Source organism: Micrasema longulum, unplaced genomic scaffold (genome assembly GCF_059751315.1).
Source record: "Micrasema longulum isolate JH-2025_06_02 unplaced genomic scaffold, ASM5975131v1 h1tg002722l, whole genome shotgun sequence".
In the NCBI taxonomy this organism is placed as follows: domain Eukaryota; kingdom Metazoa; phylum Arthropoda; class Insecta; order Trichoptera; family Brachycentridae; genus Micrasema; species Micrasema longulum.
In genome coordinates, this window is record NW_028279852.1 from 13,757 (window position 1) to 34,117 (window position 20,361).

Here is a 20,361-nt window from a genome sequence, read left to right on the forward strand (position 1 = left end):
TCTTTCTCGGTCTTCCTCGTTTTTTGCATCCATCAACATTTGCATCGTAGATCCTTTTAGTCGTTCTTTCGCTGTCCATTCGCTCTACATGTCCAAACCAACGCAGCACCCCTTTCTTAATTCTGTCAATAATGCATGTCTCAGCCTTACACACTTCACGGATCTCGACATTTGTGCACCTATCATACATCGTTTTACCACACATTCGCCTGAGGGATCGCTTTGTTTATAATGTGTAAAAATTAAAAAATAAAAATAAATATGTTACACGCAACTACTAGGGGAAACAGGAAATCAAAAGGACATAAATATACTACAAAGACAGGAAAACAAAAATTAAATTTAGCATATGACTCAAAGTAATAATGCGTAACCTAGAGAGGAGCCCAAACGTAGGAAAACCATTATATTTCTATTGGGTATTAAGTTAGCTACAGTTCGCAGCAAAACAACGGGCCGTTCTCGGGTCGAGAATTGCCAAATGGATATTAATTTGCATTGTAAATACTTTTAAACATGTGTATTTATTATTGCTGGGTCATTTGAATTGGTTTTTCTATAATTCGCCTATATTTATTTTAAAGAACTGAAAATACATGTGTGTGTTTATTTTTTATTTATTTATTCATTTTATTCACAATATACTTATGTTACATTTATTGAGACATAAATCCCAACTCCATGGAACCAAAGTCCTGTGTTGAGTTTGTTTGTTTGTCCGTCACATCTCCGAAACGGCGAATCGTAGCGGCCTGAAATTTGGACACGTCATTTTAGATGCGATTTCAAGGTTAACGTTGCTATTTTCGAGTAAAATTTGAATCGACCTCTACTCGATAAAAACTCAAACTTTATATGGATGCCGAGTGCGGCCCCGACATATTGCCCGTAATCAACTGTCATTATCAACAGTAAACATACTTCAATTCACAAATTTATTTCCCAAATTGAGAAAAAATAGTATCTGAAGTAAATATGTTGATATAAGGAAAGTTTTTAAGCAACATAATACACGTGGCGGGACAATAAATGCCAAAAATCAATGTAAATCATAGGAAAATATTCGAAATCAATTACCTGTGAAAACTGACTCCTTTAACACCTTTGACGCTCCTACTGCTGCAACCAAACATATTGCAATTTACCATAGTCGATTTTTATTTATTGTAACGTAAATATCCAAGTTATTTACAAACAAAGTCAAGCACAGCGACAAAAGTATCCGATCGAACCATTATGTTTATGTTGTCAAACAAAACAAAATGGCCACCAATTTGTTGCTTACAACAAACCAACATAGCTTGCGTTCTATGAAACATAGTGATAGGGCGTCTCTATAGGCTCACGCATTATTTATTTATTTACACTCTTTATCAATTTACAATTCCATGTTCACTTTGCCCAGTTAACAAGGGTACATACCCCGTTCCGAGCTAGGCAATTACATTTCAATATATTATAATAGTTAACAAATTAATATAGAGCACAGACAAACAAAATATAAACTTATTCGTATACACATTTTGATACATATAAATACAGACATACACATATATACACACACACATATATATATATATACACATGTACATACACACACACGTACATACACCCATGCGCATACACATACATACATTCATAAAAACATAGACAATTTATTTATGCGAAACTTCATGGTTGTCATCTATAAATATTTAAAAAAAAAAATTTTCCTTATTTTTTATATTTTATTTTCGACATCCAGTAAGAATCTCCAATCCGTGGCATGCATCAACTTCTCTGACTCCCTACGACCAATGTCATGAAAGAGCGAGGTCAACACCTTCCGTAACTTGACAACACTCCCGTCTTCCCGCGATTCTGGCAAAAGGTTATGGACCTTTTTGCCTACGTAATAGTGTTGTCTCGATGCCAGAACAGTGTTGACCCCTTTACTTAGTATCAGATCCCTATTAGAGCATCTTGTATTATGGTTGTGGTTGACGCTCGGGTAAATGTCTCTATTTATGTGTGTAACCACTACCGTTCTCAATATATACTGTTGAATAGAGTGCAGTATTTAGATTGATTTATTTATGACAAAATACAAGGTTTTTAAACATTATATATTTCATTGCATTACATATTTTGTTTGTACGAAATATTCCCAATCAGCAAAACTGCTGGTATGAGGAGATATTATATATAATAACACAACAGTTTATGTACAAAGTCAATGAAATAACATCACATATCACTCGTGACACGGGCTGTAAAAACTGTTTTTTAGGTGTTTTTTAAATACGTATATGTTTTGTATATTTTTAGGTCATTGTATAAATTTATTGCTGTATACAAAAAACTGTTTCTTGTTCTGTTGGTCCTAGGTTGTTTGCAAGTTAAATTATTTGATGCTCTTGTATTTATTTTATGTATGTTGTAGTGTTTTTCTACACTTTAAAAGGACACAACACGGCATAGTTGAATTCAAATCAAAAGTTGCGTACTAAGCGACGTCTACACAGAATTTAATGGGTCAAAACGTGAACCTACTCATTTATGATTCGTTTAGTCGCCTTCTGTTTGATGTGCGTATGCATGCGGTTTCTGGACTGTTCTTGATTCTATGCAAGCGCCCGTCTATTTTAGATAATCCATTGAAATGTCATTGTGTTTAGCGATATGAAATGCCATAAATCTTTATCATAAGTAAATAAAATAATGAATAAAACACAGCAGTGCCTTGATTTATGTACTATTAAACCAACATAGAGGCTGTTCGTTGTAATGTGATCTAGATTAGTTCCGCAAATCTAATTTAATATCAAGGTTACGCTGAACGACTGACGTGTTTATTAATTTGTGTTCGTTAATTGACTCCATAACTACATATATGCGAGTAAAATATATTTCTTTCATTATTAAATACCATTGGGTAAAGTTGCAGTCCCGTAAAAGTAAAAGAATCATACCTTATACGTGTAATTAGGTAACTATGAAATTAGACTCTTTTAAGATAACCATTAAAAATACATATTTGCATCCTCCATGAATATTACAAGTGCATTTTCATATATAGCTCCAAGGGTGTTCAACGTCTTGGATGAACATATTAAGTTCTCCGAAACAGTGTCTATATTTAAGATGAAGATCCATAATTGGATTTTATCGAGGGGTAGAGACCACTGTATGAGATTGTTCCGGGAATAAATGCATAACATCGCTGCTGTTTTTATTATTATCCATATACGTATATCGTATATGTGTATGTCATCACTGTCATACGTATTATTATATAACTTTTGATTCCATTTTCTACATGTATTATAAATTTTTATTATTTTTATTTTTCTATTATTATTTTGTATATTGTTTTGATTATTTTGCATATTGTTTTGATTACCTGTATATTGTTTTAATATGTAAAAAAATATTTTTGATTTATATATCGAAGAGTCCAGACTCACACGGAATTTTCTAACAAGTCGGGACATGAAAAACAAATAATTATGTCTATTTAAAATTGTGTATTTGTGCATTATATAAATAAAAATAAAAAAAATATTTTTATATTTATATTTTTATTTATTTTTGAAGCATTAACTTTGTAAATACCATTCATTATATAATTCAAATTAAAATGAGAACACGTTGTTTTTAACCATCTATTATTTCCAAATCATGTTATAGCTTAATTTTAAGATGTATTTTTCTAAAATGTATTTTTGTAATTATATTTCTATGTAAATAATATGTGTTTAGAAAAAGAAACAAATAAATAAAAAAATAAAAATTATATTTAAATTAATTGCAACAGAAAGAAAAAACATTATTGAGAAGGGAATACGGGAGTCTAGGCATTTAATTAGGATTATTTTAGTTTTTTTATTATTATGTTAATGATAATTAGGTTAATTGAATTAATTACGTTTTTTTTATTGTTGTTATTATGTTAACTTTGTTAAATAGCTAATCTTAGGCATATTTCACATTTTGTAAAATGTTTCCCTCGGCACGGGACACCCCAGTGAGGGAAAATTATTCTGTAAAAAAAGAATACAAACAATGTAAAAGTATATATAAATCAATTTTAAGGTGTAAAAAGTATTTTGTCGGCCTCGTGGTGTAATGGTCAGCAAGTTAGCCTGCCATGCAAGAGGTCTCGGTTTCGATTCCCGACAAGGTTGATATGAAATATTGATTTAAAAGGGTGTTTTCACACTAGAATATTTCATCGTCCCTGGACTGGTGCCTGAAGCGTAAGACCGATCATCTTATCTTCATGTAACAAAAATGATCAAGATACGCTGCGATTGGTGTACCAATGCGGTGCCCTATGCACCATTAGGTGTGGAAAGAGAATGATGATGACGATGATTTAAGTCAAAAAAAGTATTTGCTGTGCTTGGGATTTTGCGATTTATGATTTTTTAAATTTATTTTATTTTTTGATGTTTTTAACACTTGTGTAAGGGGCAATAAGAAACACTTTTCCTTAAAAAACGCAATTCGTTAAAATGCCGCTTACGTTGTTTTACCGATTATGGCTCGATTTGATCCACAGTACCAAATACGGTCATTTTGATTTTCTAGTCAAACAAACACATATTTTTAAGTTTTTTCGTAATAGTGATACTGTTATAAGTAATTAGAATATACGTAGTTTACATACTTCATTATTTGTGCCATAGAATTAAGAATAGTCTAGAAACCGCATACGCACATCAAACAGAAAGCGACTTAACTACTCATAAATGAGTAGGTTTTCGTTTTACCCTATTAGTTTCTTTGTAGACGTCGCTCAGTACGCAACTCCTGATTTAAATTCAACTATGCCGTGTTGTGTCCTTTTAAAGTGTGGAAATACTGCTAGGATCTTTAAGAAACAGGATGCAATCACTTTCGATAGGTATTCGATTTTCGATAAACAAAATGGAAATTTCGTTAGTGTTGCCAGGGTAGTAATTTTTTTTACCCTACTTTGCTCAACTAATGAGAGAACTAATACAAATTGGATCTCGGATTAAACAACTCTATCGTAGACATTTGACCGACATTATCTTTAAAACATCAAATATTATTTAACATGATATAAAAATATCCGTTTTATCAACAATAAAATTTGATTTATATTTTAAGTTAAATTACATTAATTCAATTACTATTATTATTATTCATTTATTTATTTTAAAGAAACAAACAGTCGACAATAATTTAATTACATTTTTAAAAAAAATACAGTTTAAAGACAGACCAGCAAAGTTTCTAAATAAACATCATACATATTATTAAATTGTGTTACAACAAAAGGATGTGTTTATGTGTATTTGTAACAGGATGGTATCACATTTCATGTGTAATTTATAAACAAATGTTTAAGTTGCAAATGCATTACTTAAAAATTGAATTATTTTTCCATCTGTCAGATTGTCGAAGAAATAAAATAGAAATTTCGTTGGTGTAGCCAGAGTAGTAAATTTTTTTACCCTGCTTTGCTCATCTAATGAAAGAACTAACGAAAATTAGACCTCAGATTAAACAACGCCTTGGGGAAAATTTGAACGACATTATCTTAAAAACATCAAATATTATTTAACATGATATAAAGATATCCGTTTTATGTAAAATATATTTTTTAAATATTTTAAGTTAATAGTTCATTAATTCAATAACTCTCGTTAAATGATACTTTACTTATGTACTCTGCTGTGGCAATATATGTTTCCGAGTGCACAATAAAATTTTCGAGAAATTAACAGATTGATTTTTTTTCCCCTTACATTTGTGTTACGATTATTTTTTCCCATCGTGCAACATTACGCGACGGCATCACGAATATAAGGCATAGCCAACAAACATACCAGTCTTGATTTCTTTGATAACAAGTTGTCTTCTTTCAAACGATCACTGAATCAAATTCAATTATATCCTCTCTCCCGCTTCCACTCTCACAAAGTCTACTATAAACCATTGAGTCTTTCTAATTTTTTTATAATAATTTTCTATGTGTAAATGTGTCCACAAAAATGCCCATTGGGCGTATATATAAATAAATAAATAGCGGAGGAGTTATTGGACACAGTCCGATGTATTCAAATATAATTCTACGCTTCTTTTCGACTATTCCTAATTCTATGATTTGTGCTTTAATATTTAAATAAATAAATCATTTATAAATAGATCCACTGAGAGAATCCTTGAGAAAATTGTTTCATCTCAGTACCTATTTAGTGTATTTTAATAATAATATGTTATTTTACTTGTAACATTAAATGTGATTAATTCCAAATAACTTGTTAATTGACACATGAACTGGTAGCCCGTATAAATTATTCCATACATATTATGTGACAGTGTGGTTTGATTAAAAATTAATGCGTTGTTATTCTTGATAAAATATTTAAAAAATAGTACCTACTCGTATTTACTTACCTGATTATCAGTAATGTCGGCTCAGGTGTTCTTACTATATATTACATACTTTAGTCCTTAAAATATAGCTTGATTATTTTATTTTATTTTATTTTATTTCATTTTATTTGGGATTTTTACAGCTATTACATAAACAAAATAATTAGAAAAATCTTAACAATACTAAAGCCAATTAAAAAAATCCACTGTAAATATAATGACACATAATATATAAGAAAAGAAGTTTAGTAATTGTATTTGTGTGACGTTTGTATTCATGTGTATGTGAATGTGTGTATGCGTGAATGAATGAGGGAGAGGATACATGTGCGCGTGCGAATGAATAAGGGAGAGGGTGCGTGTGTATGGGTGCCGAAGTATTAAAATAAATATATATTTGCTTAAAACTTGTAAATTGTATTAAAAATGGTACAATAAAGAGCTTAGTAAAAAGTTAGATACCTTTTTGTTAAAATTCAAATGACGAAATGATATAAATGACATTTGCCAGAAAAGGTGACGACTTAACTTTGTAGTAACGTCTAAGGAGTTATTTATATTGACACACGGAAAATCATTCGCATCTGGCGTGTTTATTTATTTCAATACAATGCTGGACAAATAAATCAACATAAATATATAAAATAAGCTTTAAAACAAACAAAAATAAACCTAACATATTACAACAGAGATTAATAACATTTCAGAGAAGGAAATATAGAAGTCTAGGCATCTACAGGGCTTATGACCTTTAAATGGCTGGTTTAAGTGGCCACTTTACACACTGTGTAACATTCACCATTCTGCCTATATATGAACATCTATATTCCTTCAATTCTTTCATCTGTTAATGTTTGTGAAGTTAAAGAGCTGAAACCTTTATTTATGCGGGTGAGATTAATCTAATTGAATTATTTCACCTACATACTAGGCAACGCCTGAAAATATTATTTTTTCAATTTCTATACTTCTTCATGGACCAGGTGGATTTGGTTACGTAAACCTTAAAATAAAAATTAGTGGTTAAAAACAAAGTTGTTTTATTTATTTTATTTTATTTAATTTAGTTTTTTATTGCTTACTTCTTGGCACGAACACTCGAAAAGTGTACTAATATGCTATATATTCGTATTTATTTTTTGTACAATTAGTGATATCATTTTAAGTTGCTAGAATTCCACTCGACCATGCGCTTTGTAGCTGCACGACGATTGGTAATCGAGCTTCCGTACATAAATGTTATCAAAAACAGAATACATGAATTTTTCAAATGGGGTCAAGAATTCCAACCGTCCATGCGCTCAGCAGCTGCAAGACATGTTGTAATCTTACTCCTTTTTATTATTAACTAGCGATGCCGACAGACGTTGTCCTGCCAGGACGTTGGCTTGCATGCTATTACATTAGAAAAATACTTTTCATTGATAAGCAGGTACCTAGGTACTTGTTTATGATTGAATTCCGAAACTAAAAAGAATTCATTTTCAAATATAGAATTATTTTTGTAAATTTCATACTCGGCTCTTCTCAACAATAGGGGTGCACTTTATTCATAAATGCTATTTTCAAAAATGTATTGAATGTCAGTTAATATTATTTGAGTCCTACCAAAAATCCAGTTAAAAGAAGTAAATGGGAAGAAATTATAAGGAATGTAAAGAAAGAACCTGATTGGGATCCATATAAAGCGGATGTTGTTTGTAAACATTCAAAAACAAACTTTTTTAAACACAAAAAAACAACATCCTTTAACTTTAGTGGTAGTTCTGAGAAAAAAATATTTATGCTTCTACCTTTTTTTTCACACATTCGATTGAAAATTTTAATTTCTACAAACACGCGCAGCGCAAAGATCTACATTTCGATGAAAACCGCACGTAAATCGGTTAAGCCATTTAGGAGAAGTTTAGAGTTCACACGTTCAGAAGAATTATATATATGTAAAGATAATATATATAATATTTACAATATTTGAGTTTGTCCAAATGTTTGTAGACAAAAGACTGGATTTCACCGCCTCGGGAGTCATTGAGATTAACTAATTACAACAGGATGGAGAATTTGGCGGCCTCCGTGGTGTAGTGGTCAAGACGCTTGACTCGCGCACGGAAGGTTCCGGGTTCGATTCCCGGTGAGAACACAAAAATTAAAATGTAATTTTTCTCAAGCCTGGTTATTCTGTTATGTAATTCACCACTGTAATTGGGCCTCCTGGCCTGTTGTGGTGCTAAAAAAATGAAATTAAATGAAAAAAATAATTAAATGAATACCTTAGAAAAGGGAATATGGAAGTTTAGACATTTACAGGACTGTAATTGGCTGGTTTAAATGGCCACTTTACACACAGTGTAACATTCACAATTTTTCCTATGTTTGAACATCCATTTTTTTTCATTTCTTCCATTTGTTGATTTTACTGAAGTTAAAGAGCTGAAATCTTGATTGTTGTGAAGAGATCCATCTGACTGAATAATCACATTGCCTAGTATTTTATCGTTATTCTCTTTTCCCTTACAGCTTGACTGGGTGTGCGACAAGGATGGCCTCCCAGCAACGGCGCAAGCGGTTTTCTTCTGTGGAGCCATCGTCGGAGGGTTCCTTTTCGGTTGGCTGGCCGACAAATATGGGCGAATCCCCTCGTTAGTGGGTAAGTGACTAACGCCTTATTGCGCCATTATAAAGCTTCTTTATTTAAATGTTAGATTTACGGCTTAAGCCAATTACAACACCTACATGAAGAAGCATTATATAAATATAATAATAATTAACTAAACTAAACAAACAGAACATAAATGCACGTAGCAAAGACAAACAGACAAACACAGGCGATAAAATAATGATAAACACCGCGGGCCTTACTTACTTATTTATTTAATTCATATCAACGTCAGGGGGGCTTTTACAAGTACGGTTTATATATAAAATATATTAAGTAAGAAATTAAATATAGCATTTGGTACATTCAAATACATATTCCCACATACAAACAAAACAAGCAAAACAAGCAAAACAAGCAAAACAAGCAAAACAAGCAAAACAAGCAAAACAAGCAAAACAAGCAAAACAAGCAAAACAAGCAAAACAAGCAAAACAAGCAAAACAAGCAAAACAAGCAAAACAAGCAAAACAAGCAAAACAAGCAAAACAAGCAAAACAAGCAAAACAAGCAAAACAAGCAAAACAAGCAAAACAAGCAAAACAAGCAAAACAAGCAAAACAAGCAAAACAAGCAAAACAAGCAAAACAAGCAAAACAAGCAAAACAAGCAAAACAAGCAAAACAAACAAAACAAACAAAACAAACAAAACAAACACGCATTATCGACAGAATCAAGTTAGGGATGCTGCGTTGGTTTGGACATGTAGAGCGAATGGACAGCGAAAGGACGCGGACAGCTAAAAGGATCGACGATGCGAATGTTGATAAATCCCCTTTTACGCTGTGAAGGTATTTTCACCATCTAAAGTTAGCCAAGTTTTGATGATTGTGGAATATATGGAATTGTTTTTTCAGGTACAAACGTGGTTGGATTTGTGGCGGGAGTCAGCACAGCTTGGTGCCATTCTTTCTGGTCTTTTTGCCTGTGCAGATTTCTGGTTGGTTTGGCCTTTGACAACTGCTTCACAATGATGTACATCCTCGGTGAGTATCTAAATACATTTTGTTGTTTAACATATTTCATCGGGCATTATTGGACCTTAAGAATGGCAGGCGAACGCGCCAACCATTACAATACGAGTCGAACTTGTCTACATTCTATTTTTATCAGAGAGCGGCTATTACTATTTCACTCACAAAACTATATTTTTTAACAATGTTTGATTATGTCCAAATGCTTGCAGACAGGCTGGATTTCCTCCCTAGGGAGTTGTTCATATTTAAATTTATTTCAACAGAAAAGGAAAACATTTTTGAGAAGGGAATGTGGAAGTCTAGGCATTTACAGGGCTTATGACCTGTCATTGGCTGGTTTAAATGGCCACTTTACACACTGTGTAACATTCACCATTCTGCCCATGTTTGAACATCCAGATTTCCTCAACTCTTCCATCTGTTGACTTTGAACTTTTATTTTTCAAAAATAACTTTTTGAAAAATAAAATTTTCAATTTTTTTTTTTCAAAAAGAGCAAATGGTTTCTTACTTCTGCAGGGGAGAAACGAGGAGGGGGAGGGGGGAGCTTGATACTGGGCCGTGCTCCCCTCACTTCTCCCCTACAGAAGTGAGCAACAATTTGTTTTTTAAATATTTTACTTTTAAAAAAATTCTTTGTTCTAAATATTTCTTTAAATATGCTCATATGTCTTCTTGCCCATACTGGTTATTGTGGTTTTGGATGTGACAGGGTTTAAAGAACATCCTGTATATGATCAGAAACCCAAAAAATAATTTTAAAAAAACATATTTGGCATATCAATATGGTAAACAGTAAACTCAAACATTTGGAAAATCATCATTACATTACATTCGGAATGTAAATATTTTTAGCCGTTCTTTCGCGGTCCATTCGCTCTACATGTCCAAACTAACGAAGAGCTCCTTTCTTGATTTTGTCGATAGTGCTTATCTCAGCATTTCATAATTTATTTATTTATTTTTACATAAACGGCATAAATTGCCTTTAACATATATTGAACATAAATATGAAAAAAGAAATAAAATACATATTTAAAAACATAACAAAAAATTATAAAATTGCATAACAACAATAGTAACAAGTAGGTAAATACACATAAGCAACCAAAAATATTAACGAAATAAATACATAAATATGAAAAAACAAAAAAAGCAAAAACATTTTTAAATATAAAGAAAAGTTGAAGAATAATATTGCGAGAGAAAAAAAGAAATCAGACTCGTTTTATAACTATCAAGTCCAGAACCAAATATATCAGCCTTGTCCTCGTACTGATTGCCATATCTGTGGAACCTAGGGATAGGCGAGTGCATGTGATAGTTGGTTCTAGAACTTGCAGAACAAAAAGGAGATCTGTGGCGGGTATGTTGACCAGGTACACGGAAACACACCAACTCCAGCAAATCTGGACAGTCAATTAATGAATTGATCACCTTAAAAAGTAATATTAGATCAGTTAGGATTCTTCTATCAGAAAGTCTTAAAAGATTTGCTGAAGACAACAATTGATTATAATTAAATAAAGCAGCAGGAATATGAAGTTTAAAATTAATATATTTTAGAAATTTCTTTTGGACGCGCTCGAGTGAATCAGAATGTACACGATAATGGGGCGACCAGCGACCAGACTGGAGAAATATATTCTAAACAACTTCTAACCAGGGAGCAATAAAGTGATTGTACGGATCTCAACATTTGTGCATCTATCGTGCATAGTTTTATCTCACATTCGCCCAAGAGATCGCATTTCGACAGCATTCAGCCTACTTTCATCCCTGTTTTTCCAAGTGCATACTTCGCTCTCATACATCAAGGTCGGGACCAGGACTCCATTGCGAACATTGTGTTCTGATACCGGTGATATAATTCTATGGTGTAAATACAGTCAGCACAATTGTCAGTTCTGATGATAGTCAGTAAATGTCCGCCCCCGATGAATTTGGTGGTGTAATCAAAGTCAGTTGATGTCAGTCCTGAGGATGAGATGTCCGGAAACCGGTGAAATATGTTAATTAACAATTGGGTGTTGTAAACAATATCAGTCCTGAAGATGGCATGTCCTGAGACCGGTGATGCAATTTAGCGGTGTAAACAAAATATGTACATTTTCAGTTCTGAAGACGGAGTTAGTGAATGTAAATCCTGAAAAAAATTGCAGTGTAAACAAAGTCAATTCATGTCAGTCCTGAAGATGAGTTGTCCTGAAACCGGTGACATTATTCAATAATTCAGTGGTGCAAAAAAAATTAGAGCATTAAATTGTATGGCAGTTTCTCAAAAATGTACGAAAAAAAAGAAAATTGTTTTATTTATTTAAAGCACAAAATACACAATTTTATCATAGAGCATAATTATAATTTTTTTATGTCCCGACTTGTTAGAAAATTCCGTGTTAAGTCGGGACTCTTCTATATATAAATCAAAAACACTTATTAACATATTAAACAATATACAAAATTATAATAGAAAAATATAAATAATTTAAATTTAAAATAAAATTAACTTCTCTGAACCGCGTCACTAGCTTATATGAATCAACCAATTATAAGAGAGCTGTGAAAGATTTCCGATTTACTTACCGTCTATAGACCAATCTGCAGAACTGGAAAAAACCGAGAAAAGAACTTGAGACGTCACACGCGGAGTGATTTCAGAAATATAAAACTTTGAAAAATCATAGCGATGATAACACAAAAAAAAGCGTGCACTTTGAACTTCCCCATTGCATTCTTCATCCTCCCGGACACAGAATATTGTTCATAATTATAATAATATTATGTTTATTCCAGAAGGCAAATAATAACTATGCTTTTCCCATTTTTTTGTAAGATCATTAAATATAATTGATTACGGATTATAATAATTAAATATTATTTACCAATAGGTGTAAATTTGTTAGACTAATATTCTTACGATCGTGATCAGATTGGCCTTGAAATAAAAAATGGCTTTACTTTTTTTTTTCAAATTATTTTTCAAAATTATTTTACATGCGAAACATACGTATTTTAAAAAAAATAATAAAATTCCAATGAATAATTAATTTGTGTATTATGTAGTTTTTTTTAGATGCATTCAATTTAGGTGAATTTAGTTATGATTAATTAATCATATTGTTAAGTCAATTTACCATCTAAACAAATATTAACGTATAACAATAGACACGAAGAACATTTTACAGAAGGGAATATTGAAGTCTAGGCATCCACAGGGCTTATGATCTGTTATAACCAGCCAATGACAGGTCATAATCCCTGTGGATGTCTAGACTTCAATATTTCCGTCTGTAAAACGTTATTTAGGTATTTTGTAATACGTTTATATTAACAGCTCCCTAGGGGGTTAAATCCAGTCCTTGTCTACAAAAATTTGGACAAACTCAAAACATTGGTTAAAAACTAATAAATAAATGAATCAATTATTAATCTTTCCGAGCCTGAACGTGGAACAAATGTGCGTGTTCCTGAGGGTACCATGAATACTCCAGCTAAAATTGTGTAAATAGTGTAGTGTTTACAGAACTGCTTCATAATGTTTCGAGTTTTCTGCAAAATTCACTGCATTACAAAATACTGTTGCAAGAGGATGATATATGACGTCACGCTGTTCTCACTGTGACACGTTGGACAGCACTGATTTAAATTCTCGCCATGCGTTAGCAAGGGGATACAGCGGGGAATTGGAAGGGAATCCATGTAAAATGTGAAGCACGAAACCGGATTTTTGTTGTTATTGCTGGAAATAAGCGACCAAATAGCGAGAAGCTCACGTGCGAACTGACCAACATATCGATGATTATTAAACTGCAATGCGAATGCATTGTAATGTTTATTGTTTGCGCGGGAAGAAAGCAAAGGCCAATGTGATTTTTTATTATTTTTAAAAAAAAATTTACTGAGCTGAACCGAACTGAATTTTACTAAAATGAACCGAATTTATCTTCCCATGTTTTTTTTGTCAGTACTGGAGTACGTCGGTCCGAAGTGGAGAACGTTCGTGGCCAACATGTCCATCGCGATATTCTTCACCTTCGCCACCTGCCTCCTGCCATGGATTGCTTACTTCATAGCCGACTGGAGATGGTTCGCCGTGGCTACATCAGCTCCCCTGCTGCTGGCGGTCGCTACTCCGTGGGCGGTGCCGGAGAGTGCCAGGTAAGAAAAATGCTGTTCAATATTTAATTCAATGGCTTATCAATCTAATTACCTGCCTCATAAGGTAACCCGAAGGCACATTCGTAAATGGTCGGTCGGTACTACTCGGGAATGCGTCTCACGTTCGGGATGTTTCGGAACCGCTCGGGCGCACGTTATCAATTAGCACGGTTCAATTCCGTAACGCCACAAAATCGCCTTTGAGTAGCGCCTGCTAACGTCACTCAACATAAACATTCTCGTACTCATTGTGGTATCTTAGCTCATTACCATCATCATCATTCCCTTTCTGCACCTAATTATGCATAGGGCACTGCATTGATACACCAATCGCAGTGTATCTTGATAAAAAAATTGTTACACGAAGGTAAGATAATCAGTCTTACGCTTCAGGTGTCTTTATAGGAACTGTGAAATATTCTAGTGTAATAACACCTTTTTAAACAAATATTTCATGTCGTCCATTGTCAGGAATCGACACTGAGACCTCTTGCATGGTAAGCTAATGCGCTGACTACTACACCACAGGCCGACAAACTCGGCTGTGCCATAAATATTTTATTGTTTGTTTCGGTTATTACTGGGGTGGATAGCGCGTCAGAGACCTCCAATGCGTTTGATCTTAAATTTTCCGCCAAGTCAGCCTCGTGTCCTCTTTAATTGGTGTAGAATAAGGCCACACAATCAATGCGAATTATATGAATTGTATAATTATGAAGGAGACCATACTTAATTTTAAAAGACGGGTTAACTTGAAACCGGTAGACACAAAAAAGTGAGATTCTTTAGAAGCGGTTTGAAAAGTGAATTTTATTAATATTTAATAGGCTAATTAAATTTATAGTTATGATTATGGTAATTATATTATATTGTTTACTATCGCATTTTAATCTTATTAGCCACCTGCTATTCTATGATATGTGAATATTTTAATATTATGAATATTAACACATCCGCCCTGTTAAATCTATCGACGCCGACGGTAAAAAAACTAGCGCCATAAATTGATTTTTACAGGAGAGTTAAGAGAAAATGCGGTCCCACTTTTTTTCGTACAAACGTATTTTCTCTCTGACTTATGGCACTATAGTAATGTTTATTTACATACTGTAGATATTTTATACAGATTGTGTGCAACAAATCCTGGTCCTGACCCTGATCAGCCTCCCTATAATAATGGACACTAAAAGCATCCACCACATACCCGAATCCGTTTTAAAGACTAAATATCTTTCTTTGGATTCATTCATACAAGCGAGCAATTTTTTTTTTCATTACGAATTGATTATATTTCATCCTTTACTAATAAAATTCAGTAAGGAAAAGCGCGAACAAATATTTACATTTACAATTTTCAATGTCCCTTTCACTGTCGCTCTAAAACCACCCCTCATCATCTGCAAGGTAGAGACAAGGGGAAGTATAAATAAAAGAAATAAATAAATCCTTTACTCATTTCAAACCCCTTTATGTCGACAGTAATAGGAAACGTTAGTTACTACTCTCTGGAGAACCAGAACGCCCCAGGTGACAGTCAAGGCCAGTCGCCGGCAGCGCACCCAAAAGCAGCAGACTTACCCAAAGACTACTGGTTGCAAACCAACTTTTGCCATCAAAGGAAAGCAATAAAGTAGACGTATATTCCGTGCTCAGGGAAGTCGTCAGCAAAAGATGTCCACTGACAGGGATAATGGACATAATAATGGACAGAGGATTGAGAAAGTTGACAGCTTTAAATACTTGGGAGTTCACATAACTGAGGATGGAAGCATGCACAAAGCGCTCGCAACCCGCCTAGGAATTGCTGGAGCAACTTTTAACATGATGCGTGCTGTCTGAAACTCTAGTCTATGCTCGGTCAACTCTTGTACAATGCCAGTACTCCATATGGGGGCGAATCTTGGCACCTTACCAAAGCTCAAAACACCAAACTTCTGAGTTTTGATAGTAAGTGCTTGAGAACAATGTTAGGTATAGGGTGGTTCGATTTTATAACTAACATTGAAGTCCGAGAACAGACGAAGCAGCCTCCTATAACGAGCGTCTTGAGGATGCGGCGGTGGATCAGGCTTGAACACGTGCTGCGCATGCCTCGGGAGATCCTAAACCCAAGTTGCCTCTTGTCCTGTAACGAAGTGCGACCACGATTGAATTCAGAAAACCAGCGAAACACAGTGACTCGAGATGGTGCTTTATTGCCAAAAGTCGCAACGAGTTGATCGGCACATTGCTGTTGGTTTAATCCACGTCGAAAGTCATAGAAAATCATCGCACCAAAATGTTTACGATTTAATTCCATTTTCTAACAAAATTAATTTTTCAAGTATCTGTAAACAACACAAATATCACTCGTATGACAAAACGTACTGAGTACGTTTACCACCAAAAATGGCAAACTTTACGATGGCGATGTCAGATTTGACATATTCACACTGGTGTTGCCATATCTCAAAACTTAACAAGCACCTCTTGTAGTGATCAATTCTTAGAATTAAAATTTAAAAAAATATATGTACATTCTATTAAACAGGTGGTTGGTGTCTCAGGGAAAAGTGGAAGAAGCTGGTGTTATTCTGAAGAAATTCGAGAAAATCAATAAAGCAAAGATTCCCGAAAAGGCGTTCCATGACTTTAACGTGAGTATTTTTTGCTTTTTGTACTTTCAATACCCACTCACCGCTCCAATTTTTTCGTCTCGTCTGTCATATTAGTAGCTGCTCAATTGTGGAATAATCTACCCACTAATATCAGAGACGCTAATTGACATATTAATACACATAGACATGCCCTGAGCCCTCAAAAATGATGACACTTAACGCATGCCCGAACTCTCAGTTATGCTCAAAGCGTATTTAGTCGATTTTCGACCTCCAGCCTGGTGTGATGTTTTGAATCGAAACCAAAACGCCTGCTTGTGTCATGAAAGTGTGTAAAAATCTTTCGGATAAACATTGTAAAAAGTTAGTTGTTTAAATGTGCTTCTACATGTGCTATTATAAATCTTCCCAGGGGGGTCGAGAAGAAAGAAATTTGGGCATTTATTTTTTTGCATGCGACTACACTTTGCTTCATATTTGACCACACTGATGAATAATTATCACAATAATTATATGCATTGCAGCTGCAGAATTTTTTTTCAAAAAAATAATACCTTAAAAATCCCGGCAAATATTACTTTTTTGCCACAAAATTTAAAAAGTTTAATGCTTTAAAAAAAAATTCTTTATAAGCCGAAGTTTACTTCAGTGGAATAACATAATAAACTGTCATTTCAAGTCTAATGATGGAGCTTCAAGGTGAAATTGGCTGTAGTATTGACCGATGTAAAAATACTAAGATTTATTTATTTATTATTTCACGTTTTAGATAACACCATCTCCCTGGAATTAGCCAGAGCTTATTCAAGTCCTTTATAATTATAACAAAATTAAATGACAATTGAAATTAAAATAAAATAAATTAAAGAATATTGTTATTCTGCCGTTGCTTGTAATATTAAAATATTAGAGATATGGATTTTTATTTAATGTCCTACTGCAGTGTGACACCCTCTGAAAACGGTACTACGGTGTCTAGGTGTTTAACCTCTGGTGTCGAGCTGATGTAGCTTTTCTATATACGCTTCCTGGACTGATACGATGTGTAAGACTGATCACCCTACCACCCATGTAACAAAACAGTGTCTTAATTTTTGAAAATGTTAAAAAAAATTAATGAATTTTTTTTATTATTTTTTTCCAAAGGAAACTTGTCTCCGCATCAAGAAAGAGGAAGAAACTTCTGGAAGAACTTACTCCGTTCTGGAACTCTTCAAGACCCCTCGCCTGAGGAAGACTGTTCTGTTGCTCGTGGCCATTTGGATGATCATCTCCCTTGTCTTCGACGGACACGTGAGAAATGTTGGTTCTTTGGGGCTGGATGTCTTCCTCACTTTTACTGTGGCGGCAGCCACTGAACTACCGGCCGATTCTCTCCTGACGGTAGTGCTGGACAGGTAAATATTAGTAGGGGGCCAAACTGGGGTCCTTGCGTTAGTCCAGTTATGTCGATCGTCTGGTTATAGGGTCAGACATCGCCAAATAATGAATTTTGGGATAATAATACGAAAATGGATATCAACCTATCGGTTAAAATCTAATATACTCGTAATTGAGGCAGAATATTAGTGCTGGGTGGGTAATTTATAGTAGAGGACTAAACTAAGGTCTTTCCCTTAGCCTGGTTATATCGATTATTTGGTTCATTAGTATCTCTCAATTAAATTTTGAGAGATAAGAAAAAAAATATTGAATAGCCACTAAAAGTCTAATATAGTTGTGTAATGTTCGGGTAAATTTAGTGGGTGTCAAACTGAGGACCCTGGGTTAGTCCGGATATTTAAATTGTTCAGTTTATTTTAGAGATACTTTCAAATTTCATGATAAGAGACAATAAAATAAATATTCAAATAGCTACTAATAATTAAGACCAAACATAATTAGTGCTAGACAGGTTACTTTAGTGGGGGCCAAACTGAGGTCGCTGCGTTATTCCAGATAATATATTATTATGTCGATGATTTATTTCATTAGTTAGGCATCTTCAAACAGTTTGTTTCAACATGATGAGAAAATATTTATTCTAATGGGCACTAAAAATTTCATATAATTAAATGAAAATATTTGTATCAACAGATGCTTAGAAATTGGGAACATGGGCAAATGATGATGCATTGCGTTCTAATAAAGGATTTTTAGATGTGTTTTTTTAATGACTCAGACTTTATCAAATCAATACTAAGCTGTGAAATGAAACTTTCTTAGACCTGAATAAAGAACAAGAATACTGGATCATCGATAAACTCAATCAAGTTTATTTAAAATGTCAAACCATACCTTTTCATCATTTTTATATTAATATAAGCAAATATTATGGTGATATCATTAAATAAATAGCTAAAAATATAATCTTGTAATGTCACCAAAACCGAGTAAGTTTTCATTTATATCCAATTGTGTATAACTAAATTAATTTGGCTTTTATTTTTTAATTTCAGATGGGGTAGAAGATGGTTGGCATGTGGCTCCATGGTTTTCAGTGGGATTTTCAGTTTACTAGCTACAGCAGTTCCCATGGGTAACACATTTTTTTCACTTCCAATGTTTGTTTTTAAAGTTTGGACTCATCCAGAATTTGACAAGTTTTCTTCTGCGTGAATCAAACACGGACCTACCAAAGAGCGGATTTTTATTGCCAAGTATTTTTCCTAACACAGTTCTAGTAGATATTTTAGCCTTTTTATGAAGGGATTAGAATAATGTCCAGCAAATCTTGCATTGAATTGTCTAAAAACATTTTTGACAGGGTACATCACGAAGATTTTGTTTTTTGCAACCACAGCAGGCCCATTTAAATTTGAACTTGAACTTGCAGTGGATAACATCTAATCTTGAGAAAAAGCACGTTTAATTGACAATAATTAATATAGATCATATGAGATCACTGAGAATTGAACCCGGAAAACTCTATGCACGTAATGCAAACGTCTTAAACCGTGGAGGGCATTATTGAGATCCCTTACTAGCCAATAACAGGCTATAAGCCACGTAAATGGATAAAGTATTCCATATTCCCGTATATTTTTTTTTTGGGATTTGAATTAATCTTGATATTCTCTCTGAAGAGGTAAAATATAATACTGTCTAACATTTGTATGGTTTAAAATAACGGCTTGGGATACTTATAATCACAACCAGTTCATATTAGTCCACTGTAGTACACAGGTTTCCTCCTGCCTCTGTCTTCTCCACTTCTCCCTGTTTCGTGCAGTCTTCGTTCACTGTTTCCAGGCAAATCTTTAAATATTATCTTACCATCTCATTAGTTATTACTCTTAGAGTCTTGTATACCTTGGTTTCCGCCCAAAAACGCGCTTTGTCTATCTACCGTTAGACATTCCCTCTATGTGGTATGCTCATTTTCACTACAACCAATCAATCCATTTCACCACATCATAAACGTTGGTTTAGCTGCGGATCAAATAACATCACAAACGTTGGTTTAGCTGTGGATCAAATAAATTATGTTCGAACTTACACAAATCCTGACAGGACATGGCGGATTTATGAGCTATTTACACAGATTCAAAATTTCTGAGATCAACACTTGCCCATGCGATGATGTTACTCTCCAAGATGTCTC

The 20,361-nt window shown here is 33.7% G+C and overlaps 1 protein-coding gene across 1 annotated transcript in view; it reads left to right on the top strand.

Moving 5' to 3' along the window:
• The window catches only part of LOC148271694 (organic cation transporter protein), a gene marked incomplete at its 5' end in the record, with an annotated part of 47,918 nt that overhangs the window by 10,907 nt on the left and 16,650 nt on the right, over positions 1–20,361 (top strand). The window contains 6 exons of the mRNA XM_088241045.1: positions 8,908–9,037; positions 9,904–10,032; positions 13,989–14,181; positions 16,712–16,817; positions 17,925–18,175; positions 19,217–19,296. Coding sequence (XP_088097171.1) covers positions 8,908–9,037; positions 9,904–10,032; positions 13,989–14,181; positions 16,712–16,817; positions 17,925–18,175; positions 19,217–19,296 — 889 coding nt within the window. The remainder of the gene's footprint in view (positions 1–8,907; positions 9,038–9,903; positions 10,033–13,988; positions 14,182–16,711; positions 16,818–17,924; positions 18,176–19,216; positions 19,297–20,361) is intronic.